General features: G+C 29.1%; 1 protein-coding gene across 4 annotated transcripts in view; it reads right to left on the bottom strand.

Moving 5' to 3' along the window:
* Window positions 1–691: 691 nt before the first annotated feature.
* Window positions 692–18,272, bottom strand: part of LOC149807652 (mpv17-like protein 2) — a 74,409-nt gene continuing 56,828 nt past the window's right edge. For 3 of the 4 annotated variants that reach the window (XM_089969145.1, XM_089969153.1, XM_089969148.1), the window contains exon 6: window positions 692–1,927. In XM_089969145.1, the coding sequence (XP_089825271.1) occupies window positions 1,912–1,927 (16 nt within the window). In that variant the 3' untranslated portion in view covers window positions 692–1,911. The remainder of the gene's footprint in view (window positions 1,928–18,272) is intronic. The other variant, XR_016423150.1, reaches the window with a different exon arrangement.

Below are 18,272 nucleotides of genomic sequence, written 5' to 3'. Positions count from 1 at the left end.
CCAAAATTAATATTATATTGAACAGAATATTCTGGTGACAACTGCCTCTTTTCAAATGGTAATCATTGCAGTATTTTATTTTTGTCAATCAGTCAAATTTGGTATGCATTTCGCTTCAATATTGATGACGGAAACCTTAAGTGCGCAGAAATGCACGACAGCATTGCACCTTTTTCATGTTCCTTTCCATTGTTTGTAAAATTATAATATGATTATAAAAGGGACTCCTGAGCTTAAGGCAGGGACTCTCAGAAATAGTTTGGAGACTCCAGAGTTCCAGAATGAAGAGTCGGTTGGGAGCCCAGGGTGTTTATAATATTTATGTACTACAGGCCATATTCACCTCTCTCATCCTGTGTGTGTGTGTGTGTGTGTGAGAGAGAGAGAGAGAGAGAGAGAAAGAGAGAGAGAGAGAGAGAGAGCATTGAGGACTAATTTATCTTTAAATTCACCATGATCTTCACATTGTAAGATCATAATTATTCATGTCTTGGAAGCAGGCTGAGGTTCACTGAAAGTTCAGAAAGTATTTTACAAACTGGTCTGTGTTCAACTTAAGTTCAAGCTCTTTAAAATAGGTATGTGCAAGCATAAAAATAATAAACTCTGTAAACAGTATCACTTTTTAAATGTATGCCATATTCTTAATCTGTGTATAATATAACATTTTCTCATCAAAAGAACAAAATAATTTGCAAATAAAGTTTTATTTCAAAGATAAGAAGCACTCTGCAAAACCAAACAAATAACCATGTAGATGTGTAATTTTGCAGCAATGGAATAAGAACCATGATACGAAAGGTGGAATTAATTATAGTTGCTCTTTCATCTTTGCAATTCCAATACAACCAACTTGTCTTTGGTCCTGTTAAAAAAAGAAATATAAAATACTAAATTTGTGTTTGTAAAACAGTATTCCTCCAATGTAGTCAAAAAATATCCACATCCAAAAAGTTTTTAAGAAAAATAAAACTTTAAAAAAAAAAGATGCAATTGGCAGAACAATTAAATCAAATTATCTACGTATGCCTGTTGACATGCATACACATTTGTCTACTTCAAGAAACCTTTTTTAAAGTATGTCTGTGTCAAAAGATTCCATAAAACTGATTAAAAGTAAGAATCACTTACATGGAGTGAAAAATGACATATACAAAGAAGTATGGTCACTTTAGTTGTAGAGAAACAGTCTGCATTGATTGAGTAACCTTCTATAAATAATGAATTATTATTATTGTTATTATATTATTATTATTATTATTAACATTTGATCAAACTTAGTAAAAGACATTTTATTTTTGTGATCTGAGAACACTAGGATTTTCTGTAACTTTTTAATTTAGCAAAAAAGGATTGACATCTCACTTAAAATGCAAATAACAAAAAGTACATGTACAAACGAAATAAATAACTTTCACCGTTGTTGAACCATATTCAGTGTAGCACTCTGTTCCTTATGGATGATATACATATTCAATGTAGCACTCTGTTCCTTATGGATGATATACATATTCAATGTAGCACTCTGTTCCTTTTGGATGATATACATATTCAATGTAGCACTCTGTTCCTTATGGATGATATACATATTCAATGTAGCACTCTGTTCCTTATGGATGATATACATATTCAATGTAGCACTCTGTTCCTTATGGATGATATACATATTCAATGTAGCACTCTGTTCCTTATGGATGATATACATATTCAATGTAGCACTCTGTTCCTTATGGATGATATACATATTCAATGTAGCACTCTGTTCCTTTTGGATGATATACATATTCCATGCTGTCCATCTTAATTTTTTTGTAATAAATGAAATCAAAGGTAAGCTGACAACACATGATGTACTTCTATTCTAGTGAACCAAAACAATCCTTGCAGAGGCTTCATGACTGGTATAGTGTCCTAATTAACAATTTGTCTGCAATAAATTAAAAGAAAATTAAAATGTAAAGTTTGGAACAGCATTGTCAGAACTAGTAGTCCACTAATGGGTTATCTTCCTTGAGATATGGTATTATTGCACTAAGTTCCTTATATATATATATAGATCATAACTACAGTTGATACGAAATCCATTGCAGTAGTTATAAGTTCTGATACACCAAGACTACCCCGATATCTTATTTACATCTGGCACTAAACTGGACACATCATATAAAAATACATTAGCATACAGGCATTGTCTACAACTAGCTGCATTTAAATGAAATGACCCTACATTTTAGTCGCAGCAGCCTGTTTGATTTTTCATGCTATGCAAATGTCATGAGGCTGAAGTTAAAACATTTCATCATCTGTTTAGACTGGTTTCTATTTAATTCTCTATTGCACAGGAAATCTACAAGAAAAATAAGAGATGAAATATTCACGATTTTCTTAAGGATTACAATAGAATGCAAAATTTTATCAGCCCAGTTTGTGTAGTGGTACCAAGAAGAGGTGACACAAGATTGATTTTCTTTATCTGTTGAAGCACTGAAGCATAACTAACATGTCTTGTTGCATTTGCTTGAGGTTGGTTTGTTCCTGAGTTCATTTAATCATACAAGAGAGCAGTCTAAGTGGAGGGTCATGTTACAACATAGGTTATAAATATTTAAACAAAAGGTTTCATTTACCATACTCAATAATGAATTTAGGTTCTTTGACATGTTTGAGCCAGGTATGGTAAACTTTTAAAAAATAAATTATGATTTGACTGTGAATACCACATTTATTCAATTTGATTGTCTATCTTTTATATTTAAATTTTTTAGAAATGATAAAATGTCACCATTTTGGGACAAAATCTCCATCTAGGTTCTTGATTTGGAGGATGCAATGATAGTTTTAAATGGTACTTCTAATAAATGAATCTGAAGAAAGTAAATCACCTGTATGCACCTGAGGTAATAAATGAGGTTTTGACATCCATCAGTCATATTTGGAAACACAGAACCGCATTATTATTAGTAACCGTAACATTGCCAGAAAAAACTTTGGATTAAAAAAGAGTGTCATACACTCATTTCTAGCTTGATTTCTAACTGCTAGAAGATATTTTTAACGCTGGTGAATCTGATGTTTTCATAGCCAAATGTTTAGCATATTCTTCATAATTAACCAGAACGGTAGTGTCAATGCATGCATCATCATAGGTTTCAGTGTCATTTTGAATGGACTAGTCTGCCTCTTTTTCTTAGCAAATGGTAATGAAATATCTGAGTTCATAACTATTGTCAAGACAGCCTAAGTATTATTCCAGTTATGGTGCCAGTGCCTGAAAAAAAATTACCATTGTCCCAAGAAATTGGAATACCTGAACCACCCACATGTCCTAGTCACACTGCAGTATTACCCAAAAGATGAAGAAAACATATATTAAGAATTATGCAACTTTTGCCTGCATTCAAATGATGTCTAAAATACATTCAAAGCTATGCAACCACATGACAAATTAATGTGAAGATCATTTGCAAGAAAAAAACCCATCTAATCCTTTAGTGCACTATGATGCCATCTGAGGCCAGGTCTTTACTGTACAATGATTCATTCTGAAGCCAGGTCTTTACTTTGCAGTGATGCCTTTGGAGGCCAGGTCTGTACTGAAAATGATGCCATATGAGGCCAGGTCTTTGCTGTGCAGTGAGCAGTTTGAGGTCAGGTCTTTACTGTGCAATAATGCCTTTTGAGGATGGGCTTTCACTGTGCAATGACACCTTTTGAAGATGGGCTTTCACTGTGCAATGACACCTTTTGAGGTCAGGTCTTTACTGTCCAAAGACACCATTCGAGGATGGGCTTTCACTGTGCAGTGACACTTTCTGAGGTCAGGTCTTTACTATGCAATGACGCCTTTTGAGGTCAGGTGTTTATTGTGTGATGCTGCTTTTTTGAGGCTGGATCTTCACTGTGCAATGATGCCTTTTGAGGTTAGGTCTTTACTGTGCAATGATGCCTTTTGAGGTCAGGTCTTTACTATGCAATGATGCCTTTTGAGGTCAGGTGTTTATTGTGTGATGTTGCTTTTTTGAGGCTGGACCTTCACTATGCAATGATGCCTTTTGAGGTCAGGTATTTACTGTGCAATTATGACTTTTGAGGTCAGGTGTTTATTGTGTAATGTTACTTTTTTGAGGCGGGACCTTCACTGTGCAATGACGTCTTTTGAGGTCAGGTCTTTACTTTGTAATAACGCCTTTTGAGGTCAGATGTTTATTGTGTAATGTTGCTTTTCTGAGGCTGGACTTTAACTGTGCAATGACATCTTTTGACACTTTTTATAACAAACCCAGTTAAGCTTCATCATACTGCTTTAGTAATTATATCAAATAATTTTGCTATATGACATCAAATTAACACAGTGAATACTATACTCTGCAATGACTTATAGCCACTGGCTACAAACAGGCAACACTATTTAATCAACTCCCATTAGAACATAAAAAAACTATAGTTTTTACTAGTTTCTAAAACTTCATCAAGCATTTATAACTGGTCGAATTTCACAATATAGTTTATGCATGATCATTGAAAGACCCTCAATGAGTGAAAAGTCACTAATAAACCTGTCTAAACAATGATTTTTTATTATGAAGGTCATTATGGGGACAGATATGGTAACAATTACTTGCTTTTGGCAAGGATGGCTTTGGGTCACAGAGTATTTGCATCTATTTCACACTTGTGATGCTTGAAAATCACACTTTTAGCACACTGGCAAGAAGCTCAGTAATTTTTCTATTCATCAATCAGTAATTTGACACAAAAATACACTTTCACTCACCGTTCAAAAGTTTTATTTGAAAGAACCCTAAAAATCAAAACTTTACAACATGAAATTCTTCATTTTGGCTCTTCCATTTAGAGGATATATCAAATCAAATTTCAGAATCCCTGATCATCATCTGACATGGTATTGTCACCAAACATATGTTTCACTGTCACTTGATTATTTTAATCCATTAGATTTTATGCAGTTTTGCTTCACGAGACATTATGAACTACAAATATTAAAGAAAACTCAAAGTGTTTGACACATGGACATTATTTCTTCACCTTTGCATCACAACTGTCACATTCAACACCCTAATTTATCTTCATTATTACTATTATTGTTAGTTGTCTGTATTATTGGAAAATATCGAATGAGCACTAATATATATCCACAGTTACACGGTAGAGTGTGTGTGTGAGAGAGAATGTGAGAGGAGAGCAGAGAGGTGTGTGGGGTAAACATTCTTTCGCATGATTTTATTATTATTAATTTCCTTGCTGCATTGGGAGTTACTGCATGTTACTGTATATATATATATATATATATATATATATATATATATATATATATATAGTGTGTGTGTATGTAGGTAGTTAAGTAGGCAATCAGGTATGTACATGAAGGAGAATATGAAGGCACTCTTTTTAAAATCTATAAATTTCTCATTTCATTTCCTTCACCTGAATGAAAGTTAAATAATCCTCCTTTAAAGTGCACAGTGAGTGGCACAGGTATGAAAACAAAGCAACATCTTGGTGTATTACATTTTTTAATAGATCTTCTGTTCAAACCAAAAATATGTACAGACATAAACAGTAAAAGTTTTGATAAATCAGAGACAAATTTAGATTGGCAGACAAACAAGACAAATTTAGATTGGCAGACAAAACTAACAGAAGGATACAATTATGATGAATGGCAAGATAGAAAAATGGATTGACATGGAGGGGAACTGTAAACTTTTAAATTGATAACATTCATACAAATCAATGGGTGAATACAAGAATGGATGGATGGACAAAAAAGATGAACAAACAGACAAATCAACAAAGAGCAAATTGATGGATGGGCAATTTGGAAATGGAGGGTTATGGAACTGATAGGCAAACTGACAGATGAATAAATGCATGGAAGGATGTACAGAGATTGGTGATCAGATAAACAGACTGACCTATACATAAATAAATGGATTAGGAGGGTAAAAGGACAGAAAACTGCACTAATAGTGTGTTTTTTTTGGGGACAGATAAAAAAGTTTAATAAATAATTGTACAGAAGCATGGGCTGACTTTTCAGTAATTCTATATTATTTCTTTAAAACAGTCAAGACCAATTACAACAAATATCAGATTACAGTGAAATTTAGGGAAGATGGTGGGATTAATTCAAAACCTGTTCAATAATTTTAGAATAGTGAAAACCTATTTAGAAAAGGTCAATACATGAACACATTATATTAGAAAAACAGAACCAAGGTTCTATTGACATGATATTTCCATTTTAAACAACCTTTAGTCACCTCTTTCATTTAAATTCCCATTCCTCCTTCTCTCCTCCTCTTTGCTCTCCCATCACCAGCATAGTCATTAAATATGCCTTCCATCTTGTTTTTTTTAAAAAAAGTGATCAAAACAAGCAGGAAATAATTTGTTGTATTCAGCATCACAGTTACAGGGTAAATATTGTATTTTTGTGTGTGTTATAGATGTTCAAGTACTTAGAAAAGTAGCCAAGTGTTAAAATATTTATCACTTGTGATGAGGGGGAGGGTAGATTTCTTAGTTATACTTGGAGTATTACCTATTCTTATTTTACACATTACTTTTACCACTGTCTCTATGGATATAATTATACATGTATTTTCTTTAAAAACATTACTGATGAAATAATTTTTTCAATTTTGGAACCCTTGAAATACATCAATCATTACCTTTACACCATCAACACAATTACAGAATTTTAAATGTGATACATACATATCTGTTGACCCAAAGACAAAAAAACCAAAAGAAATCTCACATTATTTTTCTTCAAATCTTCCTAGAATAGCGAGTTCATCTGAGCTCTGATCATGATGAGTATGACCATTTATTACATTTTACACTCCTGTATCTAATACTTGTGTATTTTTCAGTAAAATTCAGCCAAGTATATATCGTTCATCTCTTGATAGACTGCTCTCAGTTGTACTAAGTACAGCTCTGTTTCACTGTCTTTTGATAGACTGCTCTTAACTATACGAAGTACAGCTCTATTTCAGTCTTTTGATAGACTGCTCTCAGTTGTACTGAGTAAAGCTCTTTTTCATTGTCTTTTTATAGACTGCTCTCAACTGTACTAAGTACAGTTCTGTTTTATGTCTTTTGATAGACCGCTCTTAACTGTATGAAGTACAGCTCTATTTCATTGTCTTTCGATAGACTGCTCCCAGCTGTACTAAGTAAAGCTCTATTTCACTGTCTTTTCATAGACTGCTCTCAACTGTACTAAGTAAAGCTCTATTTCATTGTCTTTTCATAGACTGCTCTCAGCTGTACTAAGTACAGCTCTGTTTCACTGTCTTTTGATAAACTGCTCTCAACTGTACTAAGCAAAGCTCTATTTCACTGTCTTTTGATAGAATGCTCTTAGCATTACTAAGTACAGCTCTGTTTCACTGTCTTGTGATAGACTGCTCTCCACTATACTAAGTAAAGCTCTATTTCACTGCTGTATGATTGATTGCTCTCAGTTATACTAAGAAATTGTTTGCAACGAGAACTGACATGCATATACGACAAACAGATTAAGGTCAATTATATGACAATTACAAAGGCAGATTACAAAGCTTGTCTTGTCAATTTCTGTGAAGTCAGTGTTTTCAGTCAAGAACAGAAACACAAACTTGAATATTTATTTCATTTATTTACTTAATAGAACAGATCTTTTCACATAAATTAATTAAAATTACTCTCAAATGAAATAGGATAAAATACACACAGACCTAATTTATTAGTATTTCTTTACCAAATTATAATAATAACCATATTTTTCAAAATGTTGTTTCTGAAATTCACAAATTTCTGCTGCTTTTGTGATCTATATACAATCATCTGAACAGCAATGTCCCAACTAAGTTCTTATACATTTTGTCATCATTATCATTTACTACAACTTCTTTACATTATGTCATGATTATCATTTACTACAACTTCTTTTACATTATGTTATGATTATCATTTACTAGAACTTCTTTTACATTATGTCATGATGATCATTTACTACAACTTCTTTTACATTATGTTATGATTATCATTTACTAGAACTTCTTTTACATTATGTCATCATTATCATTTACTACAACTTCTTTTACGTTATGTCATGAATATCATTTACTACAACTTCTTTTCCATTATGTTATGATTATCATTTACTACAACTTCTTTTACATTATGTCATGGTCTTCATTTACTACAACTTCTTTTACATTATGTTATGATTATCATTTACTACAAATTTTACATTATGTCATGATTATCATTTACAACTTCTTTTACATTATGTCATGATCATCATTTACTCAAACTTCTTTTACATTATGCCATGATTATCATTTACTACTTCTTTTACATTACGTCATGATTATCATTTACTACTTCCATTACATTATATTATGATTACCATTTACTACTTCTTTTACATAATGTCATGATCATCATCTACTACCACATCTTTTACATTACGTCATGATCATCATTTACTACAACTTCTTTACATTATGTCATGATCATCATTTACTACAACTTCTTTACATTATGTCATGATCATCATTTACTACAAACACTTTACATTATGTCATGATCATCATTTACTACAACTTCTTTACATTATTTCATCATTATCATTTACTACAACTTTTACATTATGTCATGATCATCATTTACTACAACCTCTTTACATTGTGTCATGATCATCATTTACTACAACTTTTACATTATGTCATGATTATCATTTACTACAACTTCTTTACATTATGTCATGATCATCATTTACTACAACTTCTTTACATTATGTCATGATCATCATTTACTACAACTTTTACATTATGTCATGATCATCATTTACTACAACTTCTTTACATTATGTCATGATCATCATTTACTACAACTTCTTTACATTATGTCATCATTATCATTTACTACAACTTTTACATTATGTCATGATCATCATTTACTACAACTTCTTTACATTGTGTCATGATCATCATTTACTACAACTTTTACATTATGTCATGATCATCATTTACTACAACTTCTTTACATTATGTCATGCTCATCACTTACTACAACTTCTTTTACATTATGTCATGATTATCATTTACTACAACTTCTTTTACATTATGTCATGATCATCATTTACTACAACTTCTTTACATTATGTCATGATCATCATTTACTACAACTTTTACATTATATCATGATCATCATTTACTACCACTTCTTTTACATTATGTCATGATCATCATTTACTAATTCTTTTACATTACGTCATGATCATCATTTACTACAGCTTCTTTACATTGTGTCATGATCATCATTTACTACAACTTTTACATTATGTCATGATCATCATTTACTACAACTTCTTTACATTATGTCATGATCATCATTTACTACAACTTTTACATTATATCATGATCATCATTTACTACAACTTCTTTACATTATGTCATGATCATCATTTACTACAACTTTTACATTATGTCATGATCATCATTTACTAATTCTTTTACATTACGTCATGATCATCATTTACTACAACTTTTACATTATGTCATGATCATCATTTACTACAACTTCTTTACATTATGTCATGCTCATCACTTACTACAACTTCTTTTACATTATGTCATGATTATCATTTACTACAACTTCTTTTACATTATGTCATGATCATCATTTACTACAACTTCTTTACATTATGTCATGATCATCATTTACTACAACTTTTACATTATATCATGATCATCATTTACTACCACTTCTTTTACATTATGTCATGATCATCATTTACTAATTCTTTTACATTACGTCATGATCATCATTTACTACAGCTTCTTTACATTGTGTCATGATCATCATTTACTACAACTTTTACATTATGTCATGATCATCATTTACTACAACTTCTTTACATTATGTCATGATCATCATTTACTACAACTTTTACATTATATCATGATCATCATTTACTACAACTTCTTTACATTATGTCATGATCATCATTTACTACAACTTTTACATTATGTCATGATCATCATTTACTACCACATCTTTTACATTATGTCATGATCATCATTTACTACAACTTCTTTACATTATGTCATGATCATCATTTACTACAACTTCTTTACATTATGTCATGATCACCATTTACTACAACCACTTTACCTTATGTCATGATCATCATTTACTACAACTTCTTTACATTATTTCATCATTATCATTTACTACAACTTTTACATTATGTCATGATCATCATTTACTACAACCTCTTTACATTGTGTCATGATCATCATTTACTACAACTTTTACATTATGTCATGATTATCATTTACTACAACTTCTTTACATTATGTCATGATCATCATTTACTACAACTTCTTTACATTATGTCATGATCATCATTTACTACAACTTTTACATTATGTCATGATCATCATTTACTACAACTTCTTTACATTATGTCATGATCATCATTTACTACAACTTCTTTACATTATGTCATCATTATCATTTACTACAACTTTTACATTATGTCATGATCATCATTTACTACAACTTCTTTACATTGTGTCATGATCATCATTTACTACAACTTTTACATTATGTCATGATCATCATTTACTACAACTTCTTTACATTATGTCATGCTCATCACTTACTACAACTTCTTTTACATTATGTCATGATTATCATTTACTACAACTTCTTTTACATTATGTCATGATCATCATTTACTACAACTTCTTTACATTATGTCATGATCATCATTTACTACAACTTTTACATTATGTCATGATAATCATTTACTACAACTTCTTTTACATTATGTCATGATCATCATTTACTACCACTTCTTTTACATTATGTCATGATCATCATTTACTACTTCTTTTACATTATGTCATGATAATCATTTACTACAACTTCTTTTACATTATGTCATGATCATCATTTACTACAACTACTTTACATTATGTCATGATAATCATTTACTACAACTTCTTTACATTATGTCATGATCATCATTTACTACAACTTCTTTACATTATGTCATGATCATCATTTTCTACAACTTCTTTTACATTATGTCATGATCATCATTTACTAAAACTACTTTACATTATGTCATGATCATCACTTACTACAACTTCTTTACATTATGTCATGATCATCATTTACTACAACTTCTTTACATTATGTCATGATCATCATTTACTACAACTTTTACATTATATCATGATCATCATTTACTACCACTTCTTTTACATTATGTCATGATCATCATTTACTAATTCTTTTACATTATGTCATGATCATCATTTACTACAGCTTCTTTACATTGTGTCATGATCATCATTTACTACAACTTTTACATTATGTCATGATCATCATTTACTACAACTTCTTTACATTATGTCATGATCATCATTTACTACAACTTTTACATTATATCATGATCATCATTTACTACAACTTCTTTACATTATGTCATGATCATCATTTACTACAACCACATTACATTATGTCATGATCATCATTTACTACAACTTCTTTACATTATTTCATCATTATCATTTACTACAACTTTTACATTATGTCATGATCATCATTTACTACAACCTCTTTACATTGTGTCATGATCATCATTTAATACAACTTTTACATTATGTCATGATTATCATTTACTACAACTTCTTTACATTATGTCATGATCATCATTTACTACAACTTCTTTACATTATGTCATGATCATCATTTACTACAACTTTTACATTATGTCATGATCATCATTTACTACAACTTCTTTACATTATGTCATGATCATCATTTACTACAACTTCTTTACATTATGTCATCATTATCATTTACTACAACTTTTACATTATGTCATGATCTTCATTTACTACAACTTCTTTACATTGTGTCATGATCATCATTTACTACAACTTTTACATTATGTCATGATCATCATTTACTACAACTTCTTTACATTATGTCATGCTCATCACTTACTACAACTTCTTTTACATTATGTCATGATTATCATTTACTACAACTTCTTTTACATTATGTCATGATCATCATTTACTACAACTTCTTTACATTATGTCATGATCATCATTTACTACAGCTTTTACATTATGTCATGATAATCATTTACTACAACTTCTTTTACATTATGTCACGATCATCATTTACTACCACTTCTTTTACATTATGTCATGATCATCATTTACTACTTCTTTTACATTATGTCATGATAATCATTTACTACAACTTCTTTTACATTATGTCATGATCATCATTTACTACTTGTTTTACATTATGTCATGATCATCATTTACTACAACTACTTTACATTATGTCATGATAATCATTTACTACAACTTCTTTACATTATGTCATGATCATCATTTACTACAACTTCTTTACATTATGTCATGATCATCATTTTCTACAACTTCTTTTACATTATGTCATGATCATCATTTACTACAACTACTTTACATTATGTCATGATCATCACTTACTACAACTTCTTTACATTATGTCATGATCATCATTTACTACAACTTCTTTTACATTATGTCATGATCATCATTTCCTACCACTTCTTTTACATTATGTCATGATCATCATTTACTACAACTTCTTTACATTATGTCATGATCATGATTTACTACAACTTTTATATTATGTCATGATCATCATTTACTACAACTTCTTTTGCATTATGTCATGATCATCATTTACTACAACTTCTTTACATTATGTCATGATCATCATTTACTACAACTTTTACATTATGTCATGATCATCATTTACTACAACTTCTTTACATTATGTCATGATCATCATTTACTACAACTTCTTTTACATTATGTCATGATCATCATTTACTACAACCACTTTACATTATGTCATGATCATCATTTACTACCACTTCTTTTACATTATGTCATGATCATCATTTCCTACCACTTCTTTTACATTATGTCATGATCATCATTTACTACAACTTCTTTTACATTATGTCATGATCATCATTAACTACAACCACTTTACATTATGTCATGATCATCATTTACTACCACTTCTTTTACATTATGTCATGACCATCATTTACTACAACTTCTTTTACATTATGTCATGATCATCATTTACTACAACTACTTTACATTATGTCATGATCATCACTTACTACAACTTCTTTACATTATGTCATGATCATCATTTACTACAACTTCTTTACATTATGTCATGATCATCATTTCCTACCACTTCTTTTACATTATGTCATGATCATCATTTACTACAACTACCTTACATTATGTCATGATCATCACTTACTACAACTTCTTTACATTATGTCATGATCATCATTTACTACAACTTCTTTTACATTATGTCATGATCATCATTTCCTACCACTTCTTTTACATTATGTCATGATCATCATTTACTACAACTTCTTTACATTATGTCATGATCATCACTTACTACAACTTCTTTACATTATGTCATGATCATCATTTACTACAACTTCTTTTACATTACGTCATGATCATCATTTCCTACCACTTCTTTTACATTATGTGATGATTATTATTTACTACAACTTCTTTACATTATGTCATGATCATCATTTACTACAACTTCTTTACATTATGTCATCATCATCATTTACTACAACTTCTTTTACATTATGTCATGATCATCATTTACTACAACTACTTTACATTATGTCATGATCATCACTTACTACAACTTCTTTACATTATGTCACGATCATCATTTACTACAACTTCTTTTACATTATGTCATGATCATCATTTCCTACCACTTCTTTTACATTATGTCATGATCATCATTTACTACAACTACTTTACATTATGTCATGATCATCATTTCCTACAACTTCTTTACATTATGTCATGATCATCATTTACTACAACTTTTACATTATGTCATGATCATCATTTACTACAACCTCTTTACATTATGTCATGATCATCATTTACTACAACTTCTTTACATTATGTCATGATCAAAATTTAGTACAACTTTTACATTATGTCATGAACATCATTTACTTACAACTTCATTACATATGTCATGATTATCATTTCCTACAACTTTTTTTCCATTATGTCATGATTATCATTTACTACTTCTTTTACATTATGCCATGATTATCATTTACTACAAATTCTTTTACATCATGTCATGATCGTCATTTACTACAACATTTTTACATTATGTCATAGTCTTCATTTACTACCACTTTTTTTTACATTATGTCATGATTATCATTTACTACAACTTTTTTTACATTATGTCACAATCATAATTTACTACAACTGCTTTTACATTATGTCATGATTATCATTTACTACAACCTTTTTTACATTATGTCACAATCATAATTTACTACAACTTCTTTTACCTTATGTTCTGATTATCATTCACTACCACTTCTTTTACAATATGTCATTATCATCATTTACTACAACTTCTTTTGCATTATGTCATGATTATCATTTACTACAACTTCTTTTACATTATGTCATGATTATCATTTACTACAACTTCTTTTACATTATGTCATGATGATCATTTACTAAAACTTCTTTTACATTGTCATTATCATCATTTACTACAACTTGTTTTACATTATGTCATGATTATCATTTACTACCACTTCTTTTACATTATGTCATGATGATCATTTACTAAAACTTCTTTTACATTATGTCATGATGATCATTTACTAAAACTTCTTTTACATTGTCATTATCATCATTTACTACCACTTCTTTTACATTATGTCATGATGATCATTTACTAAAACTTCTTTTACATTGTCATTATCATCATTTACTACAACTTGTTTTACATTATGTCATGATTATCATTTACTACAACTTCTTTTACATTATGTCATGATGATCATTTACTAAAACTTCTTTTACATTGTCATTATCATCATTTACTACAACATTTTTACATTATGTCATAGTCTTCATTTACTACCACTTTTTTAACATTATCTCATGATTATCATTGACTACAACTTTTTTTACATTATGTCATGATTATCATTTACTACTACTTCTTTTACATTATGTCATGATAATCATTTACTAGAACTCCTTTTACATTATGTCATGATCATCATTTACTACAACTTCTTTTACATTATGTCATGATTATCATTTACTACAACTTTTTTTACATTATGTCACAATCATAATTTACTACAACTTCCTTTACATTATGTCATGATTATCATTTACTACTACTTCTTTTACATTATGTCATGATTATCATTTACTACTTCTTTTACATTAAGTCATCATTATCATTTACTGCAACTTCTTTTTACATTATGCCATGATAATCATTTATTACCACGTCATTTTACATTATGTCAGGGTCTTCATTTACTACAACTTCTTTTTACATTATGCTATGATAATCATGTACTACCACGTCTTTTTACATTATGTCACGGTCTTCATTTCCTACCAATTCTTTTACATTATGTCATGATTATCATTTACTACTTCTTTTACATTATGTCATGATTATCATTTACTACAAATTCTTTTTACATTATGTCATGGTCTTCATTTCCTACCACTTCTTTTACATTATGTCATGATTATCATTTACTACTTCTTTTACATTATGTCATGATCATCATTTACCACAAATTTTACATTATGCTATGATTATCATTTACTACAACTTCTTTTACCTTATGTCAATATCATCATTTACTACAACTTTTACATTATGTCATGTTTATCATTTACTACAACTTCCTTTACATTATGTCAAAATCATCATTTACTACAACTTCTTTTACATTATGTCATGACCATCATTTACTACCACTTCTTTTACATTATGTCATGATTATCATTTACTACAACTTTTACATTATGTCATGATTATCATTTACAACAACTTTTACATTATGTCATGATTATCATTTTCTACTTCCTTTATATTATGTCATAATTATCATTTGCTCCCTCTTTTGCATTATGTCATCATTATCATTTACTACAACTTTTACATTATGTCATGATTATCATTTACAACAACTTTTAAATTATGTCATGATTATCATTTACAACTTCTTTTACATTATGTCATGATTATCATTTACTACAACTTTTATATTATGTCATCATTATCATTTAATACAACTTTTACATTATGTCATGATTATCATTTACAACAACTTTTACATTATGTCATAATTATCATTTGCTCCCTCTTTTGCATTATGTCATCATTATCATTTACTACAACTTTTACATTATGTCATGATTATCATTTACAACAACTTTTATATTATGTCATCATTATCATTTTCTACTTCTTTTACATTATGTCATAATTATCATTTGCTCCCTCTTTTGCATTATGTCATCATTATCATTTACAACTTCTTTTACATTATGTCATGATTATCATTTCCTACAACTTTTACATTATGTCATCATTATAATTTACTACAACTTTTACATTATGTCATCATTATAATTTACTACAACTTTTATATTGTCATAATTATCATTTAATACAACTTTTACATTATGTCATCATTATAATTTACTACAACTTTTATATTGTCATGATTATCATTTAATACAACTTTTACATTATGTCATGATTATCATTTACAATAACTTTTACATTATGTCATGATTATCATCTACTACTTCTTTTACATTATGTCATGATTATCATTTGCTCCTTCTTTTACATTATGTCATCATTATCATTTACTACAACTTTTACATTATGTCATGATCATCATTTACTACAACTTGTTTTACATTATGACACGATTATCATTTACTACAACTTTTACATTATGTCATGTTTATCATTTACTACAACTTCCTTTACATTATGTCATAATCATCATTTACTACAACTTCATTTACATTATGTCATGACCATCATTTACTCCAACTTCTTTTACATTATGTCATAATCATCATTTACTACTTCTTCTACATTATGTCATGATTATCATTTACTACAACTTCTCTTACATTAGGTCATGATCATCATTTACTACAACTTCTCTTACATTATGTCATGATTATCATTTACTATAACTTCTCTTACATTATGTCATGATCATAATTTACTACAACTTCTATTACATTATCCCATGATCATCATATACCACATTTTCTTGTACATTATGTCATGACTATCATTTACTACAACTTTTACATTATGTCATGATTATCATTTAATACAACTTTTACATTATGTCATGATTATCATATACAACAACTTTTACATTATGTCATGATTATCATTTACTACTTCTTTTACATTATATCATGATTATCATTTGCTCCTTCTTTTACATTATGTCATCATTATCATTTACTACAACCTTTACATTATGTCATGATTATCATTTACAACAACTTTTACATTATGTCATGATTATCATTTACAACAACTTTTACATTATGTCATGATTATCATTTACTACTTCTTTTACATTATATCATGATTATCATTTGCTCCTTCTTTTACATTATGTCATCATTATCATTTACTACAACCTTTACATTATGTCATGATTATCATTTACAACAACTTTTACATTATGTCATGATTATCATTTACAACAACTTTTACATTATGTCATCATCATCATTTACTACAACTTCTTTACATTATGTCATGATCATCACTTACTACACCTTCTTTTACAATATGTCACGATCATCATTTGCTACAACTTCATTTACATTATCTCATGATTATCATTTACTATTTCTTTTCATTATGTTATGATTATCATTTACTACAACTTCTTTTACATTATGTCATGGTCATCATTTACTACAACTTTTACATTATGCCATGATCATCATTTACAACGTCTTTTAGATTATGTCATTATCATCATTTACTACGACTACATTTACATTTTGTCATGGTCATCACCTGCTACAACATTTACATTATGTAATGATCATCATTTCCTACCAGTTCTTTTACATTATGTCATGATTATCATTTACTACAACTTTTACATTATGTCATGATTATCATTTACTAACAACTTATACATTATGTCATTATCATCATTTACTACAACTTTTACATTATGTCATGATTATCACTTACTACTTCTTTTACATTCTGTCATTATCATCATTTACTACAACTTTAACATTTTGTCATTATCATCA

The sequence above is a fragment of the Sinohyriopsis cumingii genome, chromosome 1 (genome assembly GCF_028554795.1).
Source record: "Sinohyriopsis cumingii isolate HCF-2022 chromosome 1, ASM2855479v2, whole genome shotgun sequence".
Classification (NCBI taxonomy): domain Eukaryota; kingdom Metazoa; phylum Mollusca; class Bivalvia; order Unionida; family Unionidae; genus Sinohyriopsis; species Sinohyriopsis cumingii.
The sequence above is the reverse complement of the archived record's forward strand: the minus strand, read 5'-3'. Positions and strand labels throughout refer to the sequence as shown.